Source organism: Lactuca virosa, chromosome 3, assembly GCF_052849685.1.
Source record: "Lactuca virosa cultivar CGN04683 chromosome 3, Lactuca_virosa_CGN04683_v6, whole genome shotgun sequence".
NCBI classification, from domain to species: domain Eukaryota; kingdom Viridiplantae; phylum Streptophyta; class Magnoliopsida; order Asterales; family Asteraceae; genus Lactuca; species Lactuca virosa.
Genome location: NC_136428.1, coordinates 1,014,771 through 1,030,232, shown reverse-complemented (window position 1 = coordinate 1,030,232; position 15,462 = coordinate 1,014,771). Strand labels below are relative to the sequence as shown.

At 38.8% G+C, this 15,462-nt stretch overlaps 1 protein-coding gene across 1 annotated transcript; it reads left to right on the top strand.

The window, feature by feature from the left end:
- On the top strand, nt 1-1,409 carry LOC145165109 (zinc finger protein ZAT9-like). Its single transcript, XM_079083748.1, has one exon. It carries the CDS (start codon nt 147-149, stop codon nt 1,119-1,121), a length of 975 nt encoding a protein of 324 aa, XP_078939874.1. The 5' UTR covers nt 1-146; the 3' UTR covers nt 1,122-1,409.
- Nucleotides 1,410-15,462: the final 14,053 nt, after the last annotated feature.

The following is a 15,462-nucleotide window of genomic DNA, read 5'->3' as shown; positions in this document are numbered from 1 at the left end:
GGAGGAATGCTTGTCACCTACTCCTCCCCTTCATCAATCTCATGCTACACCGCTAGAGAGAGAAACAAGGATCGCACCTCTGTACCTGTACAGAGAGAAACAGCACACACATACTACACACACACACTGCGTGTAGGATCTCTTCCATGGAGGGAAGAATGTGTAAGATATGTAATAAGGTGTTCTCTAATGGCAGAGCTTTGGGTGGTCATATGAGATCTCATTTAGTCACATTACCCATTCCATGGAAGAAACCAATTCATGCGTTGCAACTCAGTAGTCGCACCACAACCGACTCAACTACTTCAGCTTCACTGTCTTGTGATCATTCGGAGGATGACGAAGACCAGGAGAAGATTTTGATGTACGGATTAAGGGAGAATCCTAAGAGAAGCTTCAGAGTGGCGGATCCGGAGTTTTTGGATCACGGAGGGTCCGGGTTTGTGCTTCAGGAAGACAGGGAGAGTGAGACGGAGGTGAACCGAAAGATGAATCCGACTCGGAAGAGATCGAAGAGAGCCAGGGTTACGCGTTCGGTGAAGGAACCGAGTTTGAGTACTGATTTGGAACCGGTGATCATGAGTTCGGTATCTGATCATATTAATTCTGCCGAGGAGGATGTTGCTCTGTGTTTGATGATGCTTTCACGTGATGTCTTGAGCTTCATTAACTCAGGCGAGTCTAATCCGAGCCAGAATCGGTCCAAGTACCAGTGCGAGACTTGCGACAAAGTGTTCGACTCGTTCCAAGCACTGGGCGGTCATAAAACGAGTCACCGGAGAATCGATAACGATTTCGCTTTCTCCGGCGGTGGCAACAAGTCTAGGAAGAATGTAGTTCAGGATGATGGAAAATTACATGAATGCCCATATTGTTATCGGGTGTTCGGGTCGGGTCAAGCATTGGGTGGGCATAAGAGGTCACATGTATTGGGTTCATCAACAACAACTGCTTCAGACTCTTTTGGTGGTAAAGGCGATGCAAGTGTAAATTTGGTTAATTCTACCAAAGCCCAGGGTAATTTGGTAATTATTGATCTTAACTTGCCAGCTCCAACTGAAGATGAAGAAAACTCAGCCGTCTCGGATGCTGAATTTTACCAATCCCCGTTGCATCTTTGACTCTGCAGTGATGTCAAATTACATACCCTTCTACCAAAGCCCAGGGTAATTCTACCCTTCTCGATTTGATTAAATTTTCTTCTTTGAATTGAACCTGATGTGGGGTATATCGGGGAATTTAGTCCATTGTCAGAAAGAAAAGAAAAAAATTTCTGAAAAAATTTCAGAGACATGCCTTTGTATTGGAATTTTTCTGTCATGAAGTTTTCTTCTCGGCTTCTCCTATAAATTTTTTTTTTTTTATTGTTCATATACATAAATAAAACATAGTAATTAAGGCTCTTCTGCCTATCCGTATTAAAAGTTAACGGATAAATGCTACTTAACTAAAATTTGAAGGTTCAAGTACTCCTTTGGAAAAATTATGTATATATAAGAATAAAATAGTGGGTATGTGTAAATAGGTCCATAAAAAACATAATAAAAAGGTTATATAGAGATAATAAGAAAATAAGGTATCATCCAATGATCATATTAAAAAGTTTTACATAATAATTAATTAATGACCATAACTTCGACACTTAAGAAATAACTACAAATTCAGAAATTTCTAATTTTCAAAACTATTTTTTCTTATAAAAGAAGTGGAAAATATGGTTTGAAAATTTCGAATTTGTTCATGATTTTCAAACTTGTTTTTTCGTTGAGTTCCAGAATTATTCATGATTTTCAAACTAGTTATTTGTGTCAAATAAACATAAACATAAGATAATATAATTCAAAGGAATAACAAGAACAACAAAAACAATCCTTGTGTATCTCATTAGAATGGGTACGAGAAGGTAGATGTCGACCGCCGTATGGATAAGGGGGTAAAACGACCGCGACTCAAGATAATCTTCGTCATTAAACAACCACTAACCAGCAAAGGAGGTAAACACAAATAGTAGATCAAAGTGAGTGGTAAGACGGAATAAATAATAAACTAGAATAAAAGTCTCTAAATCTGATAACCTGCAAACGAAGCAAACAATAAGAAGTAAATCAAATATGATCAGCAGAACAAAACATGTATAAACCAAGATACATGCTAATGAGCAAATAGTATCAACAAGCTAGGCTACACATTAACCCCGATGTTTAGCCTCCACCCCACATATTTGAGGTCATGTCATTGGAAAGAGCAAACCCCTCCATATCTAGCATCACATCATCTTTCACTTCCTTCTAGGATGTCCCATCCTCCGCTTACCATTGATTTTAACTGACTATACCCTCCTTACCATCATCGATGATGGCCTCTTAAGGACATGTCCATACCAGTTCAATCATTTTTCCCTTAATTTTTCGCTTATTTACTGATAATTTCATTTTATTTACTTCTTTTTATAGTTTATTTTAGCATATTTCATTCATAATTTAGCTAATCATCATGCATAGTTTCCTTTTTGTTAATTTATAACTATTTCGGGTACTTTCTAGTTTTCTGAGCATAATTGCAGATTTTAAGAAGATTAACGGAGAAGGAATGTTCGAGACGTGTGAAAAGCAAATGGACTTGGAGGACGATAAATAATCTTGGTCTAGAAGATTAATGGAGACGATGTAATTCTTGTGCTTGTTGATTATGGAAACTTAAAGAAGATGGTCTTTTACTTAAACGAAGACAGAAGAATATTCGAGCAAGCGAAAATTATTGATCGGGCGAGTACACGAACTTTGGGTGATTCGGAGAAGACAAATTAGGCTTAAATTGAAGAAAACTTGAAGAACAACGGACTACAAGCTGATTGGACTTGTTCTGTGCCAGTAGGCTAAGTCATTGGAGGCCCAAATCGCAAAAGAGCCCATTCCAGGCACCACCCACACAACAACACACAAGTCGCGCACAGCTCTGCAGGGGCAATTTCAGAAATCTTTCTTTTGTGCTATATGGGGAAGGTTGGTGTGCATCTTTTTCATTCTTCTACACCTCCAATTTTAGAGCATTTTCTCTGGAAAATTTGCAGACTTTGAAGGCCAAGAACACTTGAAGAACATCTTCTTTTTACTGTTGAATCTTGCTACATGTTTGGTACTATCTACTTTTATTTTGTTTTCTTGAGTTTAGACATGCCAGGATAAACTAATCTTGGTTGACTTTGGTGAAATCACTTGAATGTTTGGTTGAATGTTGAAGAACTCCATGAACTTGTTATCGAATCTTTATGAGAATGTTTTATATTTTAACATCTTCTTGCTACTTGTATGTTTTTATTCATGTGTTTACATGTATGTGTAATGATTAGTTGGCTAATTTCTTGATTAAATAAAGGATCCTCAAATTAGCAAGTGTCACACCCCCAAACCAGACGGCGGAAACGTCTGGGGGTGGATGACTTCATTTGTAGTATCACAACATATGCATTATAGTAATCAGAGTACAAACAACCACTGTATTTAAAAAGTATAAGTATTTACATGTGTTTCATCATAGTATACTGAAACCAAATAGTTATACAAAAGAAGAAGACAAGACATAAATAGCTCCATCTTCTCAAAAGCTCGGGGAGTACCTGTCTACTGGTTCCCTGAGAATACAAGTAATTTGAAAAGAGAGTATCAACATAAAGTTGAGTGAGTGCATAAGTATTTATGTTTGAAAGAGTGTTTTCTGTTTCTTGAATATGTAAACTGTTCCAGAAAATCCTATATTTTCTACTGTATATGAAATGTAGTTTTAGTTACATGAAACTGTTCTATTTGTAAACCAGTGTTCTGTATTTGTAATCCTTTTGTAAACTTGTATCCGAGAATGTGCTTGATTTCATCAACTGTTACTGTAAACTGTAATGTAATACTGTAATCTGTATCTTGTAAACTAGTACTTTTGAAAATGTACAAAAGTTTAGTTAATTATACATTAACGTATTGTTAATATCTTTTATATGAGTTATTATAACCATACTGACTAGATGGCCTGACCCAACACTATGAATGCGTTGAAAGCTGTTGATAACAACTGTCACTCATAGGCGTGTATGTCTGACTGTAGCAAGCAGTCCGAGTGCGGGGTTGTCAATCCCAATATAGATCTATACACACATTGTTTCGATCCCCCGCTGGAGATTCTGGTTATAATGTCAGGACTTTACTATATTGTTTAAATGAATTAAACAACCTGTATCAATTGACTCATAAAAAGCATATAAACGTTACATGTATAATAGTTATGAAAACCCAATCATTCTAAAATAAATGATTGATAGTATGTTCTTGAATTAGTATTCTGAACATGTATCTGAAAGTATGTTCTTGAATTAGTATTCTGAACATGTATCTGAAAGATGTATACCCTTGAATAGTTTTAAATCAAACCTTTGTTCTTGTAAAACAATGTACTCTAGTATACTTGAATCGTAAATTAATGTTTTATGAATCATAAATTATACCTATTATAATTTATATGTACTTCCTGAATTGATAACGAGTATTCATGAATGCAACCCTTTGCTCAACATGTTACAAAGGGTACGAAACAGAGTCGCATCCTGACAGTGAAAGTCCGCTGGAATGCCAAGCGGGGTCCTGAATTCACTTGGGAGCGCAAGGATTCAATGAAGCAGAAGTACCCCCATCTCTTTCCAAGTTCATGATTGTGCTTTATTCTTGAATTTCGGGACGAAATTCCCTCTAACGGGGGGATGATGTGACAACCAGGAAACTTCAATCCTGTACACTTAGTCAATTCAATCAATATTTAACTTGTTTTGTCGATTTCTGGTACTATTTAAGGGTCATTTAAGTGTTCTACGCTTGAATTTGACCAAGGCCGAGTTTAGGAATGAGTCAGCATGTCCCATAGTGAGAAAATCGGGCCATACACCCCTCTTGGAGGAGTGTACGGGGATTGGTTTATTTTTAATCAATTTGTTTCTTTATGTCCATATCTCATCGTATAGGTACTTTATTCTACAATCCATAAATTGAAAAAGAAGCAAGGCTATAAGGTCACACCTTATGATCTAATGATTCAAATACTCTATATGCTAACTGCCAGCGCCAACGTCAACATCAACATCAACACCAATGCCTCAAGCCTTATCAGCGTCAGCGTGTAGTTATATAATCTCCTAGTGGGCACGATGCCATCTGGGTAATTGTCGATCGGTTGACGAAGTCCGCCCACTTCCTGCCAATCAAAGAAAATTTCAAGATGGAGAGACTCACACGGATCTACATTCAAGAGATAGTTCGCCTTCATGGGGTACCTGTATCCATTATCTCCGACCAAGATAGCAGGTTTACCTCGAGATTCTGGCAATCACTACAAAAGGCTCTTGGAACTAAATTGGATATGAGCACTACTTATCATCCGCAGACTGATGGACAGAGTGAGAGAACAATTCAGACATTGGAAGATATGTTAAGGGCCTGCGTCATCGACTTCGGCGCGTCATGGGACACTCATCTTCCTTTGGTTGAATTTCCTATAACAACAGCTACCATACCAGCATCAAGGTTGCGCCGTTTGAAGCCCTCTATGGCCGCAAGTGCAGATCCCCTCTGTGTTGGGCTGAAGTGGGTGACACGCAGCTAGTCAAGGGTCAAGTCCCTGACAACAGTCTCACTGGTCCTGAAATTATCCTAGAGACGACTGAAAAGATCGTGCAAATCCGAGAACGACTGAAAGCCTCCCGAGATAGACAAAAGAGCTACGCCGATAAGAGACGAAAACCCTTGGAATTCCAGGTCGGTGACCGCGTCCTTCTGAAGGTCTCGCCCTGGAAAGGCATGATACGTTTCGGAAAACGTGGAAAGCTAAACCCAAGGTACATTGGACCATTTGAGATCCTTGCTAGGATCGGTCCCGTAGCATACAAACTCCAGTTACCACGAGAGCTCAGCAACATCCATCCTGTCTTCCACGTGTCGAACCTAAAGAAGTGTCTGTCCGATGAGACACTTGTGATTCCTCTCGATGAGATCGAATTAGGCGAGGGTCTACATTTTGTGGAAGAACCTGTCGAAATCATGGATCGGGAAGTCAAACGTACGAAACAGAGTCGCATCCTGATAGTGAAAGTCCGCTGGAATGCCAAGCGGGGTCCTGAATTCACTTGGGAGCGCGAGGATTCAATGAAGCAGAAGTACCCCCATCTCTTTCCAAGTTCATGATTGTGCTTTATTCTTGAATTTCGGGACGAAATTCCCTCTAACGGGGGGATGATGTGACAACCAGGAAACTTCAATCCTGTACACTTAATCAATTCAATCAATATTTAACTTGTTTTGTCGATTTCTGGTACTATTTAAGGGTCATTTAAGTGTTCTACGCTTGAATTTGATCAAGGCCGAGTTTAGGAATGAGTCAGCATGTCCCATAGTGAGAAAACCGGGCCATACACCCCTCTTGGAGGAGTGTACGGCCGTACACATGGCCGCACACCCACTCCCTTGGCAGCACACTCACTTTTGGGCAGCACTCTCACCCCTATATAAAGGGTAGACTCCTTTCCTTTCATTCCTTTGACACCTTGGCAGCACACAACGCTTTTCCTCTCAAGTTTCTTCAACCGCAAACTCTTCAAAGCTTCAAGAACGTGAGTAATTCATCCTCTAACTTGATAACCATGAAAAGACCACTCTATCTAGACCTTAAGTGTGCAAAATCGACATGCTCTTCGTGTATGGAAGAGAGTGCGGCCACACACCCCCTTTAAGGTGGCCGCACACTCTTAAAACACCCTCCAAAGTGAGAGTTTGACTTCCATATACGAGATAGACATGACCCTAGCCTTGTTGTACCTTGGAAATGGCATTTTTGGACATTTTGAGTGGGGTGTACGACCGCACACACCTGTGTACGGCCGCACACACACTTTTACGGCAACACACCCTAAGTGTGCGGCGGCACACCCAAGTGTGCGACCACAGACCCAAGTGTGCGATCACACACTCATTCTAGGACCATAAACTCCCTTCTAAGACCCTAAACTTGTACTACAACTAAGTTTGGACCAAGAACACTTCATGGATGCAAGTGTAGGCCTTGAAAACACCACAAGAACACCTCTCATCTTGAGTGTACGGCCGCACACCCATGGTCGTACACACCTTTAAGGTGGCCATACACTCCCCTCATGCAACCCTACAAGGTCCTAACACTTAGTGCAAGTAGATCCAAGTCTCTAGAGTGGTTTTCCATCACATCTAGTGGTGAAACGCCTTCGTTTGACTCTTTTATGTGTCATTGCGTGTTAATTAGGATCGAATCGTGTTCAAGGCTTCACTTGAACATCCAGCTTTCCGTATCGATCCTTCAATCAAACCACTTACCCGAGGTGAGTTCATACCCCTACATTTTCCATGTTTTAATGTTTTTCAGGTGAGGAGTACAAGCCAAACATATATGTTTTTAACAATATAAAACTCATGCAATTCTCATATTTTAACCCTTTTGTGCTGTGTTAAGCATAAGGGACGTTTTCATTAAAATTGCATAGTTTTCCGGACTCGATATTCACTACGTTATACATGCAAACTATAATCGGTATAGTTTGGGATTTTCTAAACATAACCAGTACAGAAACTTTCACTACCAAACATGTGCACTAAGACAGAAATAATTTACATTTTACATCACTATTTTATCATAGTAATCATAACTGTAATTTTCACTACATATGGTATACATACGGATTTCACTACGATATAACGCTACAACACTACGTGTAAACTAGATTGTACGATACTATGAGACGCTACTTCAATACTGTACCCTTAGGTGTACAGGGATAAATCCTATAATAGTATAACCAGAGTCTCCTGGAGGGAGAGCGTGAGATTTGTGAATAGATCTATTCGGGACTGACAATCCCACACCCGAACTGCTAGCTACAGTTGGGCAGGCATGCCTAGGGTGACGAATTTCATTTAACTCGACGCCTGAAGAACGTTGGAAAGGTCTCTAGTCATATCAAGCATGGTTATACGACTCACATTATGTATAAATCACCTTTAGTTTACAACCTGGCACTCTTCAACAGTTTTATTTACACTAAATAGAACTAACACACACCACGTATAATGGCTGAAGCCAGGGTTTTCAAAACATAAATCGATTATGCAAGGATTTCATATACAATATACTTATACTTCATGATTAGCCTTAGCTAGTCACATGAAGTAGTATTTTCGCATATCACTACAGTTTTTAGTAATGAACATTCATGGTTTATACGGAACTGATAACGCTACATTCTCATTAAAGAAAATATCGAATTTTCTTGAAACGATACAAACACTTCTACAAGCTCACCAATAAGTTACAAACTACTGCTTATGAACTCACCAGCTTTATGCTGATATTTTCAAACTGCTTGTATTCTCAGGAAATCAGTAGACAGGTACCTGCTGGATTTTTAAGGAGTTGGAGCAATAAAGAGTTTATGTTTATATTCATACAAACTATATGATGTAATTCAAACAAGTTTCAGGAAATTTCCAATCTGATGTAAACATTTTTATTTAAGTATCCATTGTAATGGTTGCGTTGCTATGATTGCTAATATACATTGGTTGTGATGCTATACATGATGTCCTCCGCCCCGGAACGGTTCTGCCTTTACGGTTTCGGGGTGTGACAGATAGTGACAACTCAAAGCATATGACTGGATTCAAGTCTCTTCTGGAAGATTTCATAAAGAAGGATGGTCCTACTGTTACATATGGAGATAATGTCAAGGGAGCTACAAAGGTATATGGAACCATCAAGTGCAATTTTGTTGTATTCAAGAATGTCTCTTACGTGAAGGGTATTCAGCACAATCTCATTTCAATCAGCCAACTGTGTGACGTTGGTTATGAAGTTCACTTTAACAAGAGAGAGAATGAAAGGTTGTTGATCAAAATAATGTCACTGTTATGAATGCAAATCGATAGAATGACATTTATGTCTTGGATATGTTCTCTGCTGACAACTCTCTTCATCATTGCTTCTTCTCTCGTGCTCAGTCTTATCTAAATTGGTTGTGGCACAAGAGGTTATCTAATTTAAATTTCAAGAACATATCAAATATTTTGGGGAACCAGCTTGTAAGAGGAATTCCTAAGATGCAATTTGTCAAAGATAAGTTATGCTCGGCGTGTGAAAAAGGAAAGAAAATCAAGTCTTTTTTCAAGCCAAAATCTTGTTCTTCCATTATCAAACCACTTCATCTCCTCCATATGGATCTTTTTGGACCGGTCCTAATTAAGTCAAGAGTTGGGAAGAAGTATACTCTGATTATTATGGATGAATTTTCTAGATTTACCTGGGTAGTCTTTTTAATAAAGAAGAGCCATGTCGCTGATGAAATCATTTCTTTCATTAAGCAATGGGAAGTTCTCTATGATCACAAAGTCAGGCAATTACGTAGTGATCATGAAACTGAGTTTAGAAACTCTTCCTTATAAGACTTTTTCTCAATCTTAGGAATTTCCCAAAATTTCTCTATTGTTAGAACTCCCTAACAAAATGTCATTACTGAAAGAAGAAACAGAACACTCATTGAAGTTGGAAGAACTATGGTTGTTGAAGTTGGTCTTCATTTGTCATTTTGGCCTGAAGCTGTCAACACAACGTGTTCTACCCAAAACTGGTCAATCATTGTTAAGCGTCATGGGAAAACTGCCTATGAGCTACTTAAGGGAAGGAAACCAAATATCTCTTACTTTCATGTGTTTGGGTGTGTTTGTTACATTTTGAATCAAAGAGATCAACGTTCTAAGTTTGAAGTTAAAACGGACGAGGGAGTGTTTCTAGGTTACTCTAGTATATCCAAAGCTTTCAGGGCATTCAATCTTTCAAGGCAAGCTGTTGTTACTCATGTGAGTTTCGATGACGATTCATTCATTCACAACCATATAACACATGTTCCAGGTATTATTTAATTTATCTAATTTTTAGGGTTTTGTGCATGGACTCTGCGAGTTGGGGTGCTCCAAGTCGTTGAGTAGATACTATTATGAGGACGCGAGATTTGGATGCTACTCGACGAGTCGGAAGTCCCCGACTCGACGAGTAGGCCTTGTAGAGAGAAACCCTAATTTTCAGGGGTTGCACCATATTTAAAGGACTTATTGTTGGGTTTTATGTACTCTAACATTCCTATGGTGCACATACAACCCTAATGCTTTGGATCTGAGTTTTCTCTAATTATAAATGCAACATTGGTTTCTAAAGCATGAAGCCTAAACTAGCATACAAATTTTGATACATGAATCAGAATACTAGTTAGAAGATTACCTTTTTATGTAGCTAGTAAGACTTTGGCCTTATGAGAACTTAGCACCCCAAGTGTTGTGCCTCAAACAAGTCACAAACACCAATAAACAACTAGATGGATATGAGAGAGATTTAGGAGACTATAAATCGAATCCTCTTTCTCGGAATGCAAGGTGTCACCAATTTTAGCTTATGAATACATATATATATATATATATATATATATATATATATATATATATATATATATATATATATATATATATATATATATATATATATAGGTATATGTGTGTGTGTGTAGAATATCAAGGGTCATGTGTAACCCTAATCCATACCCATAAGCTTATGATCCACCCATTTGATTTGGATAAATACTTCATGGGTTAACCCATAAGCCCATCACAAATCAAACCATGGATCATTAGCCCAACTCATATGTATCAATTTAATTAGTCTCTTTTGATCACTAAATTAATTCTAAATTAATTCTTGATCAATACTAATTAAATAATATGATTCCTCAATCAATATATTATAATTATAATATATTAATAAATCATAAATAACCTCTTACTCAAATATCCATCTATCAAATTGTTCTGGTGAAGGTAACCCGAAATGGACCATGCTACTATCGGGTCAAGTACACATCAATTATAGTTATGGGCTTAGACACCTAATCCTACAGTCTCTCACTTGGATAAGTTTAATAACTATAATTGCCAATGCAACTTAAAATCTGATTAGCAATCGTAGCTCTCAAAAATCCGTTGTCGCACTCTGATGTGTCCATTAGATAAGTGATCATATAATCTTCTATTCTACAAGATATCGTGTGGACAAAGACATGGAATAAAGTCATACTCATTGTCCAACAGTTTGTTTCCCGATTTCCGATTTGTCTGACATAGAACTTAATTGAACACATCAATTGAGTCCTGATCGGGCCCGACACATAAGTCAAAACAAAATCATCGAGGGGCCCAAGATATCGATTTTAATCCTCTTAGGATAAAAAGGAACAGATAAACCTCGACTTATATGCTTGTACTAATCACTCGTTAAATCATACACAACAACACGTTTTATAACATCGAGTTACCGATGCGTTTTCGTACTATCAATGTACAACCAACTCATAATCAACAACTCATATATCTTAGTTTGAAGACTATACACTATTATCATCTCACAATCACTCGTGATAAATTCCATGAAGTGATTCATGTGAGTGTGGGTTTAATCCAATACTCAAATCTTATTTCAAGAGCATTCATGAATGTTCGTAGCAAACTTTGCAATGTCTAACACCTTAGACAATCTTATAAGAACCCATTCATGACAGTCTACTTTCATAACCTACTTCCAAAGTATGATCGACTGTGGATAGTTTGAATAATCTTATTATTCTGGAAGTCAAAACATGCAAAATGAAACAATAGTAAATAATTGACACAAGATAGTAACTTTACTTATAAATAAAACTTCTTTTATTCAATCATCAAATGTCAATTACATTTTAGCTATTACAAGTTTCTAAATGTCTATCTAATCATTAAAACTGATATTCTCCTTAAGCACAATTCTCATAGCGTGCTGCAAGTGCTTAACCATACTCAGTCCCTTTGTAAGGGATCTGCTGGGTTTTCCTCTGACGATACCCCCTTCATTACGAGGAGTCCTTCTTCTATTCGATGTCTTATGAAGTGATATTTTATGTCGATGTGCCTGGATCTGCCATGATCCCTTGGTTCCTTGGATAAGGATACCGCACCCTCGTTGTCACAAAAAATCTCCATAGGCTCCTTTACAGCTGGTACAAATCCAAGGTCTCCGATGAATTTCTTTAGCCATATCGCCTCCTTCGATGCTTCACTTGTTGCTATATACTTTGATTTTCACGTTGAATCAACTACAGTCTCCTGTTTGGAACTTTTCCAAGTTACTGCTCCACCATTTAGGGTAAATATCCAGCCCGTCTGAGAGCGGAAATTATCTCTGTCGGTTTGAAAGCTGGCGTCACTATACCCTGTCACTCTTAAGTCATCACTCCCACCGAGGGTAAGGATCCAATCCTTAGTCCTCCGCAGGTACTTTAGAATATTCTTTACCGCAGTCCAGTGAGCTTTACCAGGATTCCCTTGATATCTGCTAACCATGATCAAGGCGAAGGCTACATCATGGCGAGTACATGTCATAGCATACATGATCGAGCCAATAGCAAAAGCATATGGTATTCGACTCATTTCTGCTATCTCAACATCTGTACTTGGACTCTGAGTCTTACGCAGTTTGGTATTGCTCTGGATAGGTAATTCTCCTTTCTTGGACTCCTCCATGCTGAAACGTTTCAACACCTTGTCCAATTAGGTAGTTTGATTAAGTCCTATTAGTCTTTTACTCATGTTTCTCAATATCCTTATCCCTAGAATGTAAGCAGCTTCTCCGAGGTCCTTCATAGCGAAACACTTACCAAGCCAAGACTTAATCTCCTGCAATGTTGGAATGTCATTTCCGATGAGCAATATGTCATCCACACACAACACGAGAAAGCTAACTATACTTCCACTAGCTTTGACATATATGCAGGACTCATCCTCGCTTCTCGAAAATCCAAACTCTTTGACTTTCTCATTGAAACAAAGATTCCATCTGCGAGATACTTGTTTCAATTCATAAATGGATTTCTCAAGCTTACACACCCTATTAGGGTACTTTGCATTGACAAAACCCTCTGACTGATTCATGTAAACATCTTCAGCCAACTTCCCATTAAGGAAAGCGGTTTTGACATGCATTTGCCATATTTCATAATCATGAAATGCAGCAATGGCTAGCATAACCCTTATAGATTTAATCTTAGGCACTTGTGAGAATGCCTCATCATAGTCAACTCCAGGAGTTTGAGTAAAGCCCTTCGCAACCAATCACGCCTTATAAGTGTGTACTTTCCCATCCATGTCGGTCTTCTTCTTGAAGATCCATTTGCACCCGACTGTCTTACGGCCCGGTACATTGTCAACCAAGTTCCAAACTTGATTGCCATACATGGACTAAATCTCATTGTCCATCGCCTCTTTCCATTTAGCAGACTCAAGGCCTACCATGGCTTCCTTGTAGCTGTTAGGCTCATCCAAATTTACCAGTGTACTATCACTGATAAATGTGTCACCTTCAGTAGTAATATGGAAACCATAAAACCCAGGTGCCTGTCTAATTCTACTGGAACACCTCATAGGTAAGGACTCGTCAATCAGTTCAACAGGAGTTTCCGCCTCAGGTTGAGTGCTAGTGTTTGAGGTTCCTTCATCACTTAACTCTTGAAGCTCTTCAAGGTCAATTTGCCTCCCACTGTCCTCTTGGCATATCAGTTCTCTCTCTCTCAAAAGAATCCTCTCCTGGCAACGAAGACAACATTGTCACTCGGTCTATAGAAGAGATATCCAAAGGATTTATGTGGGTAGCCGATGAAAATACATCACTCACTACGAGGTTCGAGCTTGTCGAGAGTCTCTCGTCTTACGAAAGCCTCGCAACCCTAAACCTTGATGTGGTCTAATGAGGGAACCTTCCATGTCCACATTTCGTGAGGTGTTTTGGTAACCTTTTTAGTTGGGACTAGATTAAGGATATGGGCGGCAGTCTCTAAGGCATACCCCCAGAATGAGATAGGTAACGAAGCTCCACTCATCATGGAACGAACCATGTCCAACAAGGTTCGATTGCGCCTCTCAGCTACACCATTAAGCTGTGGTGTCCTAGGTGGCGTCACTTGTGAGAAAATTCCACATTCCTTAAGATAGTCGTGGAACTCGATACTAAAATACTGTCCTCCTTGATCGGATCGAAGCATATTTATCTTCCTGCCCAATTGATTCTCCACTTCTTGCTTAAACTCTTTGAACTTTTCATAGGTTTCTGACTTATGCTTGATTAAGTAGACATACCCATATCTACTATAATCATCAGTAAAAGTCACATAGAAGCGGTTAGCATCCCTTGTGGCGGTTCTGAATGGTCCACACACATCGGTGTGTATGAGATCCAACAGACCCTCACCCCTTGCACAAGAACCAGTGAAGGGTGACTTAGTCATCTTTCCAAGCAAACAAGATTCATAAGTGTAATATGAATTTAAGTCAAATGACTCCAAAACTCCATCCTTTTGGAGTTGGGCTATGCGCTTCTTGTAGACATGTCCAAGAAGACAATGCCATAAGGATGCTTTGTCCAAACCATTGGACAAATCGATATGCAACACATTATTTCTTAAGTTATCGACAACCATCACAGTTTCATATATACCATTACAAGACAATGCTTCAAAATAAAGTACATCATTAAAATAAGCATTTAAACCACCAACTTCATTATTAAAAGAAAAGGTAAAACCTTTTTCATACAAACTGTGAAAGGAAATAATATTCCTCGCCATATCAGACGAGTAGCAACAATTATTCAAATCTAATTTTAAACCATTACTAAGCAATAAAGAATAAACTCCAATCTTGGTGACAGACGACTTTTTCCTATTCCCCATGATCAAGTTCATCTTCCCATGCTCCACATCCCTACTTTCTTTTAGACCCTGCAAATCAGAACAAATGTGAAAACCACATCCTGTATCAAGGACCCAAGAATTAGCATGTGATGATTTATTAGATAGAATAGTGTAAATACCTGCAAAGGTGGGCTTGATCTTCCCATCATTTATATCCTGCAAGTAGTTGGGGAAACTTCACTTCTAGTGCCCTTTTTCATGACAATGGAAACACTCTGCTTCCTTTGGGTTTGAGGAGGGCGTAGCAGGACCACCTTTGGACCCATTAGAAGAGGATCCAACATGAGACTTTCCCTTGTGGTTCTTTCAGGAAGCTTTCCTCTTCTTTCCCTTCCCATGTCCAATTGCCAAGACGGGGGCAGTTGCAGTAGGAGTAGACACAATAGATTTACCTTTAAGACTACTTTCAGTAGTCCTCAAGAGGCCTTGAAGCTTGCTTAGAGTGACCTCCTCCTTGTTCATATGATAGGTCATACGAAACTGATCATAACAAGGAGGTAAAGAGTGTCGAATGATATCTATAGCCAACTCTTCATCGAAGTTGACTTTCAACTTCAGCAAGCGGTCCACAAACCTTTGCATCTTTTGCA

Bases quoted from the DNA above. Each gene is read 5' to 3' on its own strand.
- LOC145165109 (XM_079083748.1), top strand. From the start codon at position 147: ATGGAGGGAAGAATGTGTAAGATATGTAATAAGGTGTTCTCTAATGGC.